General features: G+C 32.7%; 2 protein-coding genes across 2 annotated transcripts in view; both read right to left on the bottom strand.

Moving 5' to 3' along the window:
- LOC111629649 (kelch domain-containing protein 3-like) overlaps positions 1-10,567 on the bottom strand; it is a 41,490-nt gene extending 30,923 nt beyond the window's left edge. The window contains exons 1-4 of the mRNA XM_023373533.1: positions 10,552-10,567; positions 9,327-9,514; positions 7,950-8,001; positions 7,606-7,793 (exon numbers count right to left, since the gene is read on the bottom strand). Of these exons, the coding sequence (XP_023229301.1) occupies positions 7,606-7,793; positions 7,950-8,001; positions 9,327-9,514; positions 10,552-10,567 (444 nt within the window). The remainder of the gene's footprint in view (positions 1-7,605; positions 7,794-7,949; positions 8,002-9,326; positions 9,515-10,551) is intronic.
- Positions 10,568-13,759: 3,192 nt separating this feature from the next.
- LOC111629653 lies at positions 13,760-15,118 on the bottom strand. Its single transcript, XM_023373539.1, has one exon. It carries the CDS (start codon positions 14,948-14,950, stop codon positions 13,889-13,891), a length of 1,062 nt encoding a protein of 353 aa, XP_023229307.1. The 5' UTR covers positions 14,951-15,118; the 3' UTR covers positions 13,760-13,888.
- Positions 15,119-15,170: the final 52 nt, after the last annotated feature.

Below are 15,170 nucleotides of genomic sequence, written 5' to 3'. Positions count from 1 at the left end.
TTTTTTGCAAAAATAACAACTTTTGAGCGAATTCCTTTTCTGAGTTACTGGGTGTGCTCCCACTTTAAATGCTTTATCCGCTTCATATTCTTCATTTGATGAGGTCTTTCTTCTTAAATGTTCCTCAAGTAATTTATTACGTACTAACTCCTGAGTTAAATCTTCTTCTGGACGAGTCTCTAGTGCTGTTATTAAAGTGTTATAGCTGTCTGGCAAGCTACTAAGTAATAATGCTATCTTTAATTTCTCAGCTAGAGTTTCTCCCAGTGCCGTAAGACGATCAATCAACTCCTCCATGTTGGCCAAGTGTATCTCCATGTCGCCGTTTTCTTCTAGTTTTAAATTGCAAATTTTCTTCAATAGATAAACTTTATTTGATAGTGTAGACTTAACATGGTGTTTCCTTATGGCTTCCCAAGTTCCTTTAGCTGTAGTTTCCTTTCTTACTAATGGCAGTTGATTGTCTTCCATCAGGAGGCCTATCATGGCGCGCGCCTTTCCGTCCTTTGTTAACCAAGATGAGTCAGGATCTGAGGGTATTTCCTTTTGTATTACGTCCCATAACTCGTCTTTTATCAACAGCAATTCCATCTTATATTTCCAAATGTGATAGTTGTTGTTGTTCAATTTAGTGATGGCAACGTAACTTTTATCCGCCATTGTGAAATCCTTTGTGTTCTCACCGAATATTCTTCTTACGTAAGTTTCTTGAATTTACCTTTTTTTTTTTTCTTTTTCTTTTGTGTTCTCCTTACGCTTAATTAGTTGTTGCCGTAACTGGGCCCATAACCTGTTAGACTGGATGTAGCTTTTCGGAGATTAGTAAAATCAAGTCAGACTCGCGTAACTAGTTATATAACAAAGAACAAAGAGTGCACAAAAGATTACACAGTCGTCACTCCCGGAAGGTCAGCGCTCGAAAGGGGAGAGTGAAACTAGGTCACCTTGCCCGAGGGGTCAGGAGCGCCACCAACCTTTTATTACGTCATAAGAACGTTACAGCACATCGCGATCGTTGATTCCAACAGTTCTATCCTATATTCTTTCATCAAGTGTTTCTGATATAAAATAAGCTTAATTTTTCAATACTGAATTTTAATCATGGTTATATCATATTAATTGACATTTACATAAACATCAATACCATGAATGCCCATTTAGCATTTTTTGTTTCTTTAAATTAAAAACAACATTTAAAGACAAATACTGTTGATATCAAAACAAAATATCAGTTGTGATTTTATTATACAGTACTATATTTCATAATAAATTGCTTATTAAAATATTCATGTAATTTATATTTTGCAATAAAAATTATAAATACAATAATTGAAAATTTAAAAAATAAATATTATATAAATATATAATAGAACATCAAAACTTATAAAATTACAGAGTAAAAATTCTATATAAAGCAAAATAAAGTTACTACTATGTAAAAATTTCAGAACTTCCTCCAGAAATAAATCTTTTCCTTACACATTACAATGTGAATTCGAAATTTCACCCCTTTTTGTGAATTGACACAATATCTCAATTCACATAAACTTGGATTGTAAAAATCTATGAAATTTCCAATTCAGAGAAACTTGTTAATGAGGAGACAGGAACTTGTTATAAATAAACAACTTTTAATATCAAAAAGAAATATAAATGATAATAGATTTGTTCACCTGTTTTGCTTATTTAAATGTTGACAAATTTATTGTTAAATCTGCAGTGGTAGTTTCAAGGACAATGATAGGAATAAAATACTGTATTTTGTTGCAAAAAGAAATTCAATGACAATTGATAATTTAAAATTTTTGACTCAAATGCTTTTAAAATTTGGAGGACATAAAAAGAAAGATATATTCAAATCCATGATATAAGGAGGAGCTACTGTATTTCTAAAAATAAGTAAAAATTCTAATATTAAGCTATGTAAGTATGTGTAAAAAACTACCTCTCAAACCTGAATACCATAAAGAAAGATTAGAATGGGTAAAAAAGTACATGCATTGGAAAGATGAATGATTAAGTATACTTTTCAGTGATGAAAAACACAGAACTTGGACAGTTTTGATGGCTGGAATTATTACTGACATGATCTGAGAAAAGAAGACCATGTGTTTTACAGCAGACAAAAGGTGGTGGCTCTCTAATGGTGTGGGGAACATTTGGATTTATTGGAATTTTCAGCTTAGCATTTATTTCCAAATGTCAGATTTCAGAGCATTATCATGACACCTTAGAACAACATTTCCTTCATATTAGGAGGAATGATAGGTGGTCCAAATTGGACATTTGAACAGGATAATGCTTCCATTCATTGTTCAAATTCAACCAAAAATAACTTCAAAATCAAAATGTCAATGTTATGAAATGGCCTGCAGGAAGTCCGGACCTTAACCCAATATAAAACTTCTGGGGATCATGACAAGACAGATGTATGCAGTAGTCATCAGTTTTCTAATGTTACAGAACTTAAATGTGAAATTGAGGATTCATGGTATAACTTTAAAGCAGAATTGTGTTCAAACTCTTGTGAGTTCAAATGCAAATTCATATGTTTGATGTTATTAAAATTAATAGAAACATAATTAGCTGTTAAATAATTTTCTTCTCGTGTAATTTTTAAAATCTACCTAAACTTTTGGGACAACAATGTTTAGTGACATTTCTATTATTGTAAGCATCTTAATAACTATTAAATTGTTAAATTTATCTTTTTAATGATATTTAACATGATCTCATTAAATCAACTGAAAGTTCATTATTTTAAAAGTTATTCATGAAAAATCATTTTATCTTGGAACAGACCTTAGAAAAGTTCTGAAAATTTCAAATATATAGAATATTATATAGAACTAAAAATATTTTGAATATATTTGAAATGATTCTGGATTACAAGTACTTTAAACTCCTGTTAAATGTTTATGAAGAAATATTGCAATTTCCAAATTTTTTTGAAAAAATTATCAATAGTCAAAATAGTGATGATCTACAAAAACAACCATAATAGCATAGTCTGCAAGAATGAAGTTAAACTTAATAGTGATAATGTTAAAACATGCAAATGTGTATGGATCCCCGAAAGGACAAAACGTACAAATATATATGCAAATACAAAGTTTATTTATGACAAAAAAATAAAAATCAACACAGGCTCTCACCTATTTGCATGGTATTTGTACAGTAAACAATTCAGATCCCGACTCTGGACCTCACACACATACAATAAGGAAACAAAGGCTTTATGCACATGGTATCACACAACGGAGACGAATTTCACGACAATTGAGTATTACTCGAATTTCTATAACTAAGACTATAAACTAACTTAAAAACTATGAGAAAACGATGGAATGAGGATAGAATAATAGATATTTAGATATATAGAAAAAGTAGAGTAGAGGGTACCCAAGATATTGTATTGCTCTGATGTCTTCCAGTGGGGGGGAACTGTGTTCTCGTCCGCTGATATATATATATAATTCTCGTCCAGAGTATACTCAGTTCTTCTCCGATTGGATAGACAATTTGTTGTCTTTCTGTTCTTCGTAATGGCAATCTTGAACTCTGCACTCACTGTCCGCTCACTCGAGTCCAAGTCAAGAATGACCATTATCTCCTCACCCCACATACCTCAGGATGCTCTCTCTTTGTTCTTCTCACTTCGTTCTCGGAACAGTGTTGTCCCCCCACCAATAAGGAAGTGAAGAATGGAAAGATCGAAGAATGGAAAGATCAAGAAATAGGGAAACAAAGAACACAAGATCGAATAATTAAAATTAGGCTTATGACTAGCATGTATATGCAAACTTATGGTGTACTGCCACAATAATATTAAATTTCCGGAAACATAGTCTTTCCAGAGACTTACCATATTTCTGTACATGTAAAAGCATGCTCATAGGTATGAAAATTTCTTATTTTTTCACTTTTGAAACATATGTCCTACACTGCTTATAAGATTATGCTCTTGTATACAAACTTGGCATGTAAGAACACTGTGCCATTGTGTCAACGTAAACATAAATGTACCTATACAATCAGTGACATCTCTGTGGTAACAAAAATTTATTAAAAATTTATATATTTAATTTAAGAAATATAAAATATTTGAGAAATATATAAAGGTAACCCCATATAACACGGCAATTCTATAGCACAGATTCACTCTAACATGGTTCAAGAATTGGGAACATCCCCCGTATAACACGGTGGTTTTATAGCATGGGTTCACTCTAACATGGTTCGGGAATTGGGTAAAACTCTCATACAACATGAAATGTAATAAAGGATCCGTTCTTTTATACTTCTGCATAACTACACATGAGCATTCTATTGTTTTCGTGGCTACTTTGAATGATCTTTCAACAATAATCTATTTAATGGTTAAATTTTACAATTGGGACCCTTCTTTTGCCTCTAAAAGCTCATTTTAGAATTATAGATTCCTCCATCACGATACTATCAATATTGCAGGCGCCACCATCTTTCTTTCACCATCGTTCCTAAATGCCTACAAACAGCAGCGCACTCCAGTTGCAGAGCGACCGCTATTAACGAATGCACCCAAAAACTGTTACCAGTTGATGATGATCATGCTGATATCATCATATAAGATGAATAATCCTCTGGTAAAATATTTACTTAAATAATAAATAAGTATTTTAAAACTATGAAAAAAATGAATAATAAATCCGATTTAAATAAGGATTTAACAACATGTTTTTTAATTTTTGGAACCTAACCCCCTTTTCACACTAGTTCTTTGTTTTGTATAACACGGATTCGCATAACACAGCAATTTTTTGGAATGTAACTCCCGTGTTATACGGGGGTTACCTGTAATTCTATCAAATGAGCCAGGCATTACTCAGGCAAAAAAGATTAAGATAACAACTGCAAAGATTAAGATTATTAGATTATTTTATACTTCTAACCCTTTTATTATATTATATTATAGTATTTGATTTATATTTACAAAGTTATCTTATGTAAGAGTTTATCACACCAAGTGACCAATCTAACACGTTTTAAAAATTCTTTAAATTGTGTACAGTAGAAGAATAAAGTTTTTTTAAGATAACCTAGTTAAATAAATAAAATACTATAATATAACAAACATTAAAATGAAAACCAAATGAAATAACCAAACTCATTTGGTTATTTCATTTGGTTCATTTGGTTATTTATGCCTACCATTGTCATATTTATTGCAATACTTAGATGGTACAAAATGGTGCAATTTCATTGGTCAAATAACCACCAATTGAAAATATATCTTAAATTTTTTCAGATAACCAATAACCTTATATTATGTAATTTTCTTATTCAAATGCCACCATACCGCTGGTCCAATAGAAAGAAGTGAGTGTTGCTGAAGAGGGTTGAAGTAATTAGATCAAAAGTAGTCATTTATAGTCAATGACTATTAATTAATACCGATCTACTATTAATATTTGAAAAGTGATCCGTGTTGGATAGGTTGTGATGGCCCCGCATGTGATCGAAGTTGTTAACTTTAATAGCTGAAAGATTTCATATGACTTGTTTAAATAAAAAAATCTTGTAAAAATGCAAGAATAATTCTTTTTATGTGATAATAGTGTTTAAATTTTGGCAACAAATTGTACAAACTACATGGGAAGTATGTTCTCATGGATATTGCATTTATAAAAAAATTATTGGGCTGAAATTTGAAAAAATTGTGGACATAAATTTCCAGTTCTCCCTCTGTCTGTCCTTCCTTAATGGAGTTAGACAGATGACCAGCACAACTCTATTGCTAACAGGAAGAGTATGATGTGCAGGAGAAAGACACCACTAAAAGAACTCAGAACATTCTGATGAAAAATAGCAGCCCAGCATTATGATAATGTCACAATTGCTCGTTAGAATTAGTTTGGTTTATTAGGTTATGGCAATGCAACATGTGAGTAATCTACCAAGTGGGATGCATCCTGGGAAGACTTTTATGTAAAACTGGCCCCTATTTAGGTTGTGAAGAAAACCCAGAAAACTGCATGTGGCCAGCCCATTGGCCATGCCCAAACCCATGACAAACTAACTACCAGTGTTCAGTGATTTTATCCACTTGGTTACTGGAGAGCACTTATTAAGAAAGTACTGTTCAGAAATGAAAAAACCCGAGTTATTAGATGTGGAAAATTAAGTACAGTAAACTCCCAATTATCCATGCGCGGATTATCTGGTTTGCGGATTATCCGTGCATGAATTTAATTTTTAAAAAATAATTATATGTGTATGTATTTTTTAAATAGCTGCTTGCTTTCATGTTTACACATCCTATAAGTGTGCAGGTGTTTGTATTTAGATGTTTGAAGCAGGTGGTGGGAGTATCTGAAGTCAGCTGGACTGATTTTAGTTAGGCCACTTCTTTCGCGCCATACATTTCTTTTCGGAGGAGAAAACAATAGTCAGTACATTTATACAAAGTTTCGTTTAGTTGCATGTTATAATACGTATTACAATTTAAGATTTGATTATATGTACTTATGTATAATACATATTATACATAATATTTTTTTCAAATAACTCTCCCACAAATACTTTTAATGTAAAATTACATAAAATAAGATTATTTTTTTAATTTTCAGATAAGTACCTTTAAAATTCCCAATAATCGAAAGAAAGTTGTACTTACTATAAAACAAAAACTAACGTTAATTGAAAAATTTGAAAAAGGTGAATCTACATGTTGTATTTTAGAAATAAATAATTATAGTTCAGATTATCCGTTTCTGGATTATCCGTGCCATCTCTCCTCACCATTAGCCCGGATAATCAGGAGTTTACTGTACTTATAGATTTTTTACAGGGTTACCATTTTGATTCCAAGCAGGCAAGTGCTACATGCTACCTGTCTCAGTAATGATATAGCATGCCTATTTTGCACTAAATTATTGTTGCTGTGTAACACTATCTAAGTTAGAAGTGTATGAATGTAACTGCCTAGTTTCATAACAATTGGTCAAATGACCTAGGAGTGAACAAACAAACATCCTCATATAAAGGATGTTTGTTTGTTCACTATACACTCCTAGTCCTAGGCCATTTGACCAATTGTTACAAAACTAGGCAGTTTTATATATACAGTAATACCCCAAACTTATGCGATAGGTGGGACCGAGCGATAACCGCGTAAGTCAAATTCGCGTAAGTCGGGGTATAATTTCGCAATTTGTGTAAACTCCAAGTCGGATGTATGTAAGCTAATAAATTTTCTTTTTAATCTTATCTCGTCTTTTGATTTGTTCACGGTTACAAGAAATCACCACATAGAGTCTCTCAAGTCTCCGTAGATATAACAAACACATAAACAAATAACACAAAATAAATTGTAGCTATGTGTCGATTCCGCACGACATGTCCGAACATGTAAGCTGAACAATAGTGTGGGGGAAGTGAGTAATCAAGGGTTGCGTGGCGCTCAAACAAAAGACGAATCGACGAGATTTGAAAATTGCATAACTCCGGGTTCACGTAAGTCGGGATAGCGTAAATCGAGGTATTACTGTATAGATTTAAGAAATTTATATACTTAAATTTTATAGAAAATAATAATATAGATTAAATAATTAAAATTTTCATTACCTTAATATACAGATATTCCCATTCAAGAGTAATGAAATTTAATTGATAAACTTCTAAAAATTCAGAACTGAGATTCTTTAAAAATCCTCCACATATATACATATAATCATCAGTAACACAGGCAGTATGACCATCTCTAGAAGGTGGAATTTTTCCTCTGGTTTTAAGACATGACCAAGAAAAATCATCTGTAAAGATCCATTCAATGTGTTAAATAAAAATTAAATGTACAATTTTAATTAGTCATTTAAATGATTTGAATAAATTGAATAATCATTGAAATGTACCATTCAGACCTATAAAATTGCTTACATATTTAAAACTTATTTATTAACTTAATATACAAGTATCACTTTCATCAGGACTCTTGAAGCTGTAGAAATCTACAAAGCAAATCTGACAAGCAGTTTCATTAAAGATTAAAAAAGCATCTTACATGTTTTTATGAAAAACCAGGCAATATCAACATAAGTTAGTTAATATTATTTTTGTGGTATATTTATATATAATCATTTCTTATATTTNTCGGAGGAGAAAACAATAGTCAGTACATTTATACAAAGTTTCGTTTAGTTGCATGTTATAATACGTATTACAATTTAAGATTTGATTATATGTACTTATGTATAATACATATTATACATAATATTTTTTTCAAATAACTCTCCCACAAATACTTTTAATGTAAAATTACATAAAATAAGATTATTTTTTTAATTTTCAGATAAGTACCTTTAAAATTCCCAATAATCGAAAGAAAGTTGTACTTACTATAAAACAAAAACTAACGTTAATTGAAAAATTTGAAAAAGGTGAATCTACATGTTGTATTTTAGAAATAAATAATTATAGTTCAGATTATCCGTTTCTGGATTATCCGTGCCATCTCTCCTCACCATTAGCCCGGATAATCAGGAGTTTACTGTACTTATAGATTTTTTACAGGGTTACCATTTTGATTCCAAGCAGGCAAGTGCTACATGCTACCTGTCTCAGTAATGATATAGCATGCCTATTTTGCACTAAATTATTGTTGCTGTGTAACACTATCTAAGTTAGAAGTGTATGAATGTAACTGCCTAGTTTCATAACAATTGGTCAAATGACCTAGGAGTGAACAAACAAACATCCTCATATAAAGGATGTTTGTTTGTTCACTATACACTCCTAGTCCTAGGCCATTTGACCAATTGTTACAAAACTAGGCAGTTTTATATATACAGTAATACCCCAAACTTATGCGATAGGTGGGACCGAGCGATAACCGCGTAAGTCAAATTCGCGTAAGTCGGGGTATAATTTCGCAATTTGTGTAAACTCCAAGTCGGATGTATGTAAGCTAATAAATTTTCTTTTTAATCTTATCTCGTCTTTTGATTTGTTCACGGTTACAAGAAATCACCACATAGAGTCTCTCAAGTCTCCGTAGATATAACAAACACATAAACAAATAACACAAAATAAATTGTAGCTATGTGTCGATTCCGCACGACATGTCCGAACATGTAAGCTGAACAATAGTGTGGGGGAAGTGAGTAATCAAGGGTTGCGTGGCGCTCAAACAAAAGACGAATCGACGAGATTTGAAAATTGCATAACTCCGGGTTCACGTAAGTCGGGATAGCGTAAATCGAGGTATTACTGTATAGATTTAAGAAATTTATATACTTAAATTTTATAGAAAATAATAATATAGATTAAATAATTAAAATTTTCATTACCTTAATATACAGATATTCCCATTCAAGAGTAATGAAATTTAATTGATAAACTTCTAAAAATTCAGAACTGAGATTCTTTAAAAATCCTCCACATATATACATATAATCATCAGTAACACAGGCAGTATGACCATCTCTAGAAGGTGGAATTTTTCCTCTGGTTTTAAGACATGACCAAGAAAAATCATCTGTAAAGATCCATTCAATGTGTTAAATAAAAATTAAATGTACAATTTTAATTAGTCATTTAAATGATTTGAATAAATTGAATAATCATTGAAATGTACCATTCAGACCTATAAAATTGCTTACATATTTAAAACTTATTTATTAACTTAATATACAAGTATCACTTTCATCAGGACTCTTGAAGCTGTAGAAATCTACAAAGCAAATCTGACAAGCAGTTTCATTAAAGATTAAAAAAGCATCTTACATGTTTTTATGAAAAACCAGGCAATATCAACATAAGTTAGTTAATATTATTTTTGTGGTATATTTATATATAATCATTTCTTATATTTATATCTGTTTTAATTTTATACATCTTAATAGAAAACCAAATCTTTATTATTATTTATATTTTATAACTTTATATTTTACTCCAATATTTTAAAAAATTTTGAAATTAGTTCTGTTCATCTTAATTTAGAATGTTGTTGACCTGAAGATGGATTTTGCGTAAGATCAAGAACATCTGTCAAATTTACATTAAATTATTTACTGGATTTTTGAGGTTTCGATTGGTGTACTTACAAGGAGAATATTGCTACATGCAAGTCATGTAATACTTAGTACTAACATTTATTTGGTAGTTAAACACATGCTATTTACCTATCTAAGAAGGTATTTCTCTATGGCCAATATTTCTATTTTTTTCATAAGAAAGTAAAACACAGACTATTTGATGTGCAGAATGAAGGTGTAAGGCTGATTAGTAGTGATGTCATTGCATTATGACAAAATGTGCTGGGATCTCTGAGCCGTGCAATTGCTACTTGAGCACTACTTTTCTATTAAAATGATGTCAGATACAAGAAAAGCAAGGAAAAAATTTAGAATATAGTATAAAAAACAGTGCAAGTAAAATACTTTTAGTATTAGTATCAATAAATCATTATTTCAAATGTATACCCCTACAGAAGATAACTGTAGTAAACAATCCTTTAATCAATGTTTTTCATAAATAAGAAGCTATATGTAAAACTCAAAGTTGGTTCATTACTAGAAATAGCTTCCATTAATTCAAAAGTGGAAATAAAAGAAATAATCTAGATAAGAAAAGACACAAATACAAGTAAAAAAATTATGTGTAAATAAACAAGTAAAATTAAAATAACTTATGTGTTACATATTACTTAAAAACAATAAAGTACACTAAATATATCTGTATTTTAAACAATAATGATAATACAATTATTTTTCTTTTTCAATTACAACATGTTATGTTTATTGTCTCGGGGTTACAACCAAAGTGAGCGCTCAGGTACCGTTACCGTGATGCATCAGCAACGATCGCCACCTGGCGGACTCACTAATATTTTACATTTTAACATTTCCAATACAATACATATTACATCTCCCTTTCTTACACAAAGTTTTTGAAACGCGATGGCCTAGGATCACCCGGCCTGATCGAGTTGTCAAGTCTGTAGCCTCATTTCCGCTCACCTCCTGATTTTCCAACTGCTCATTCTCTGTGTCCTTTTCCTCTCTACCACTGAAGTTCTCTCTACCGCTATCCATGTTTTCCTTTTGTTCACTGGCCTGTTCATCCTCAATTGGTTGATCCAACAATTCGCCTGAATGATTCTGTATGTTTCTAAATCTATTCACATCGAACTTCCTTAAAAATCTTCGGTTACGAATGAAGTATTTACCATCTTTGTCTATGCGCACAATATAAGATCTTGGTCGATATCTGTCTATTTTTATTATTTCACCAGGCTCCCAGTTTCTTTTATCAATTTGGATCATCACTCGGTCATGTGGATTTAATGCTGTTAGGTCTCTAGCATTTCTATCGAAATAGTGTTTCTGTACTTGTTGTCTTTGCAAATGGTTTTTTCTAAATTTGTCTACAACTATTCTGGGTTTCAAGAGATTATTCCTTGTGGGCACTTGCCCTCGCAACCTACGACCATAAAGAAGTTGTGCTGGGGATGGAATACCTCGACCTAAAGGTGTATTTCTGTATTCCAACAAGGTCAGATAAATGTCCTTTGAGTCATAGACTGCTTTCTTAAGTAATTTTTTGATAGTCTGCACATGCCGTTCAATAAAACCATTAGACTGAGGGTTTCGTGGAGAGCTTGTCTTATGTGTTATTTCCCAGTGTTCTAGAAATTGTTGAAAATGTTTGTTTACAAACTGGGTATCATTACCTGAGTATATAATTTCTGGCTTGCCATGTCTGGAAAATATCGATTTCATAGCTTCAACTATTCTGGAATGAGTGGTGTTCTGATTCATACAATAAACTTCTGGGAATCGTGAAAATGTATCTACTACTAGTAGATAGTCTTTACCAAATAAATGACAGATATCAGTTGTGACAATTTCCCACGGTCTTGTGGACAGTTCTCTGTTAATAAGCGTTTCTTTCGGATTTGAATTTTGATACTTTAGACATGCTGGACAGTTCCTGACAACATCAATTATTTCTTTTTCCATGAACGGCCAAAAGACATGTTCTTTTGCTCTCCATAATGTTTTACTGATTCCCATGTGATTATAATGTAGTCTATCAATTGTCTCTGCTCTCATGCTCTTGGGAATAACTATTTGTTCACCTTTACATACTATGCCTCTCACCTCACTCAGGTCTTCACGAAACTTCCAATATGGTTTGACTAGTGGATCTATCATGTTTTTCTGTTCTGGCCAACCTTCCTTTATTATATTAATCAGTGACTGTAACTCTTTATCTCTTTTTGTTTCATGCCGAAGTTTTTCAAATTTCTTTGGAGTAATGCTACAGTAATTGATAAGGTTAACTTGAGCTTCAACATCAGATTCCATCACATCAAAATTCTTGTCCACATAGCTAGCTCGAGAAAGGGCATCAGCCAACACAAGTTGTGATCCTGGTCTGTATTTTACTCTAAAGTTATAATTTTGTAAGGTTATCCTTAATCTCTGAAGGCGTAGTGGACATTTATTTAGTGGCTTTTGAAAAATTGCCTCTAACGGTTTATGGTCACTCTCAACTATAATTTCACGACCATACACATACTGGTGAAAACACTGGCAGCCAAACACTATTGCCAGTGCTTCTTTTTCAATTTGCGCATAATTTTTCTGGGTCTCTGTGAGTGTCTTTGATGCATAAGCCACCGGAGCACCTTCCTGAAGTAGTACAGCTCCCATTCCATCTTTTGAACTATCTACTGAGAGTACTAGTGGTTTATCTTTATCATAAAATTGTAAGACTGGGGTGCTGCTCAAAAGATTCTTTAGCTTCAAAAATTCCTTATCATATTGCTCAGTCCATTGCCACAAACAATCCTTAATTTTGCAGTATGACTAGCTAAATTCGGTATAAATTTTGCCACATAAGTTATCATGCCCATGAATCGACTAAGTTCTTTTGAACCTGTTGGCTTTGGGATGCATTTGATTGACTCAACTTTATCTGGATCAATTCTAATACCATCTTCTGACAAGATGTGTCCCACATATTTGACTTCCTTTAGTTTAAATTTGCACTTATCCTTATTGAACCTAATCCCCTTTTCTTCAGCTGTCTTCAGAACCAATTCTAAGATTCTATCATGTTCTTCTGAGTCCTTTGCATGAATGATAAGATCATCAATGTAAATCTTGACTTCTTTGACATGAGCAAAAATTTCTGTAAACATTTTGTGAAAGATCTCAGGAGCATTAGTCAATCCAAAGGGTAGTTGCAGAAATCTATATCTCCCAAAAGGTGCACTAAAGGTTGTTAATTTTGATGAGCTATCTGCCAGTTCAATCTGCCAAAATCCCTTGTTTGCATCTAGGATAGAGAAAAATTTGGAACCTGCCATATCCCTTGTGATTTCCTCAAAGGTCGGTATTTCAAAATGTTCTCTCATTATCGAGTGATTCAAATTCTGTGGATCTAAACATATTCTCAGGGATCCATCAGGTTTGCGAACTAGAACAATTGGGTTTACAAACTCGGTCGGTTCATCTATGCTGCATATGATTCCATCATTTATCATTCTCGTTAATTCTTTCTTTAATGGATTCATTAAGTTAAATGGTACTCGACGTGTAGGAACTACCACAGCCTTGTAGTCATCCTTTAATTTAAATTCACAGGGTTTTATTTTGATCCTGCCTATGCCTTCAAATACATTCCTGTATTTAGTAAAATAGTCACTTTCCATTTTTATTTCTAAAATATTTTGATTTCTCTGTAGTAAATTTAGTTTTTGAATACTCTCGAGTCCTAAAATAGGTGCTGCTTGGTCAGTTGTCTTGACTATTATAAAATTCAAAAGTTCCTTAACTTTATCCTTAGTTCGTACTGTTAAATCACACGCTCCTAGCACCTTTAATCTATTTCCACCGTAATTTTAAATTGTAATATTCGTTTTCTTTAGCAGTCTTCTTAGATTAAGAGTCTCAAAAATATATGCAGGGATTACATTAACATGTGCACCAGTATCTATCTTAAAACTAACACTTTTATCACAATCTAAAATTCTTAAAGTCTCTGACCAGTCTAGATCAAGGTTCTTACCTCTGCTTTCCAGTGAAGCCAATACATAGTCGTTTGTACTCTCTGGCGCCATTTCCAGTACATTTATCATGTTATTTCGACACACTTTTGCAAAATGATTGTATTCCTTGCATTTATTACACTGTTTGCCCATTGCCGGACAGTTCGGTTGATTATGTCTGTAACCACATCTCCCGCAATTCCGTTGTCTTCCTTGGAACTTATTTTCCGGTCTTTGATATGCACGACAATTGTTCTGTGTTCGATGGTTCTTTGTTTCTGCACGCGACCTATTTTCCTGATCACGTGATTCATTGAGACGTTCTCTTGATTTTCCTTTTATCACGTTGACTTCTATATTCTTTGGTTGATTCAACAAGAGTTTAATGTGACTCTCTGTCTGTTCGGCGGCTCTGCATATGTCGATTGCCTTTGTTAATGATAGCTCCGTTTCTCGCAGTAGACGTTCTTTTACCTTCTGATCACGAATACCACTCACAATTCTATCTCTTAATAATCGATCTCGTAAATTCCCAAATTCACAATTTATCGATAGCTTACGTAAGTCTGCTAAAAAATCGTCAAAGACTTCGCTCGGTCCTTGCACACGAGTGTTGAACTTGTGACTCTCAACACTTTGGTTGCTTTTCGGAATAAAATACAACTCGAGTTTTTCTAGAATTACATTGGGCTGTTTCGCTTCTTCCTCACTAAGTTCTAATGTTTCAAAAATTTCTAGTGCTTCTTCTCCCAAACAATGGAGCAAGATGGCGGCTTGAGTTTCATTGTTCTTCGTCGTGAGTTCGGTCGCCGTCGAATAAAGTAGGTAACTTTTCTTAAATTTCTTCCAATTCGCTCCTAAGTCACCTTCTACCAACATCGGTTTTGGAGGAGGAAGATTTTGAAACGTGGACATGTTGAATCCAGTACGGGAGAATCTTTCGTCTTTCTCTAAACATTTGTCGACTGCGCCATGTTATGTTTATTGTCTCGAGGTTACAACCAAAGTGAGCGCTCAGGTACCGTTCCCATGATGCATAAGCAACGATCGCCACCTGGCGGACTCACTAATATTTTACATTTTAACATTTTAATACAATACATATTACAAAGTCTTTATGATATATCCTGTATGA

This window comes from Centruroides sculpturatus, unplaced genomic scaffold (genome assembly GCF_000671375.1).
Source record: "Centruroides sculpturatus isolate CEXI.00-Female unplaced genomic scaffold, Cexi_2.0 scaffold640, whole genome shotgun sequence".
Lineage (NCBI taxonomy): Eukaryota > Metazoa > Arthropoda > Arachnida > Scorpiones > Buthidae > Centruroides > Centruroides sculpturatus.
Note: the sequence above shows the minus strand (reverse complement) of the source record. Positions and strands in the feature narration are given on the sequence as shown.

What these genes read in the sequence shown, in the direction of transcription:
- LOC111629653 (XM_023373539.1), bottom strand. Translation starts at nt 14,950, where the DNA reads ATGTCCACGTTTCAAAATCTTCCTCCTCCAAAACCGATGTTGGTAGAA.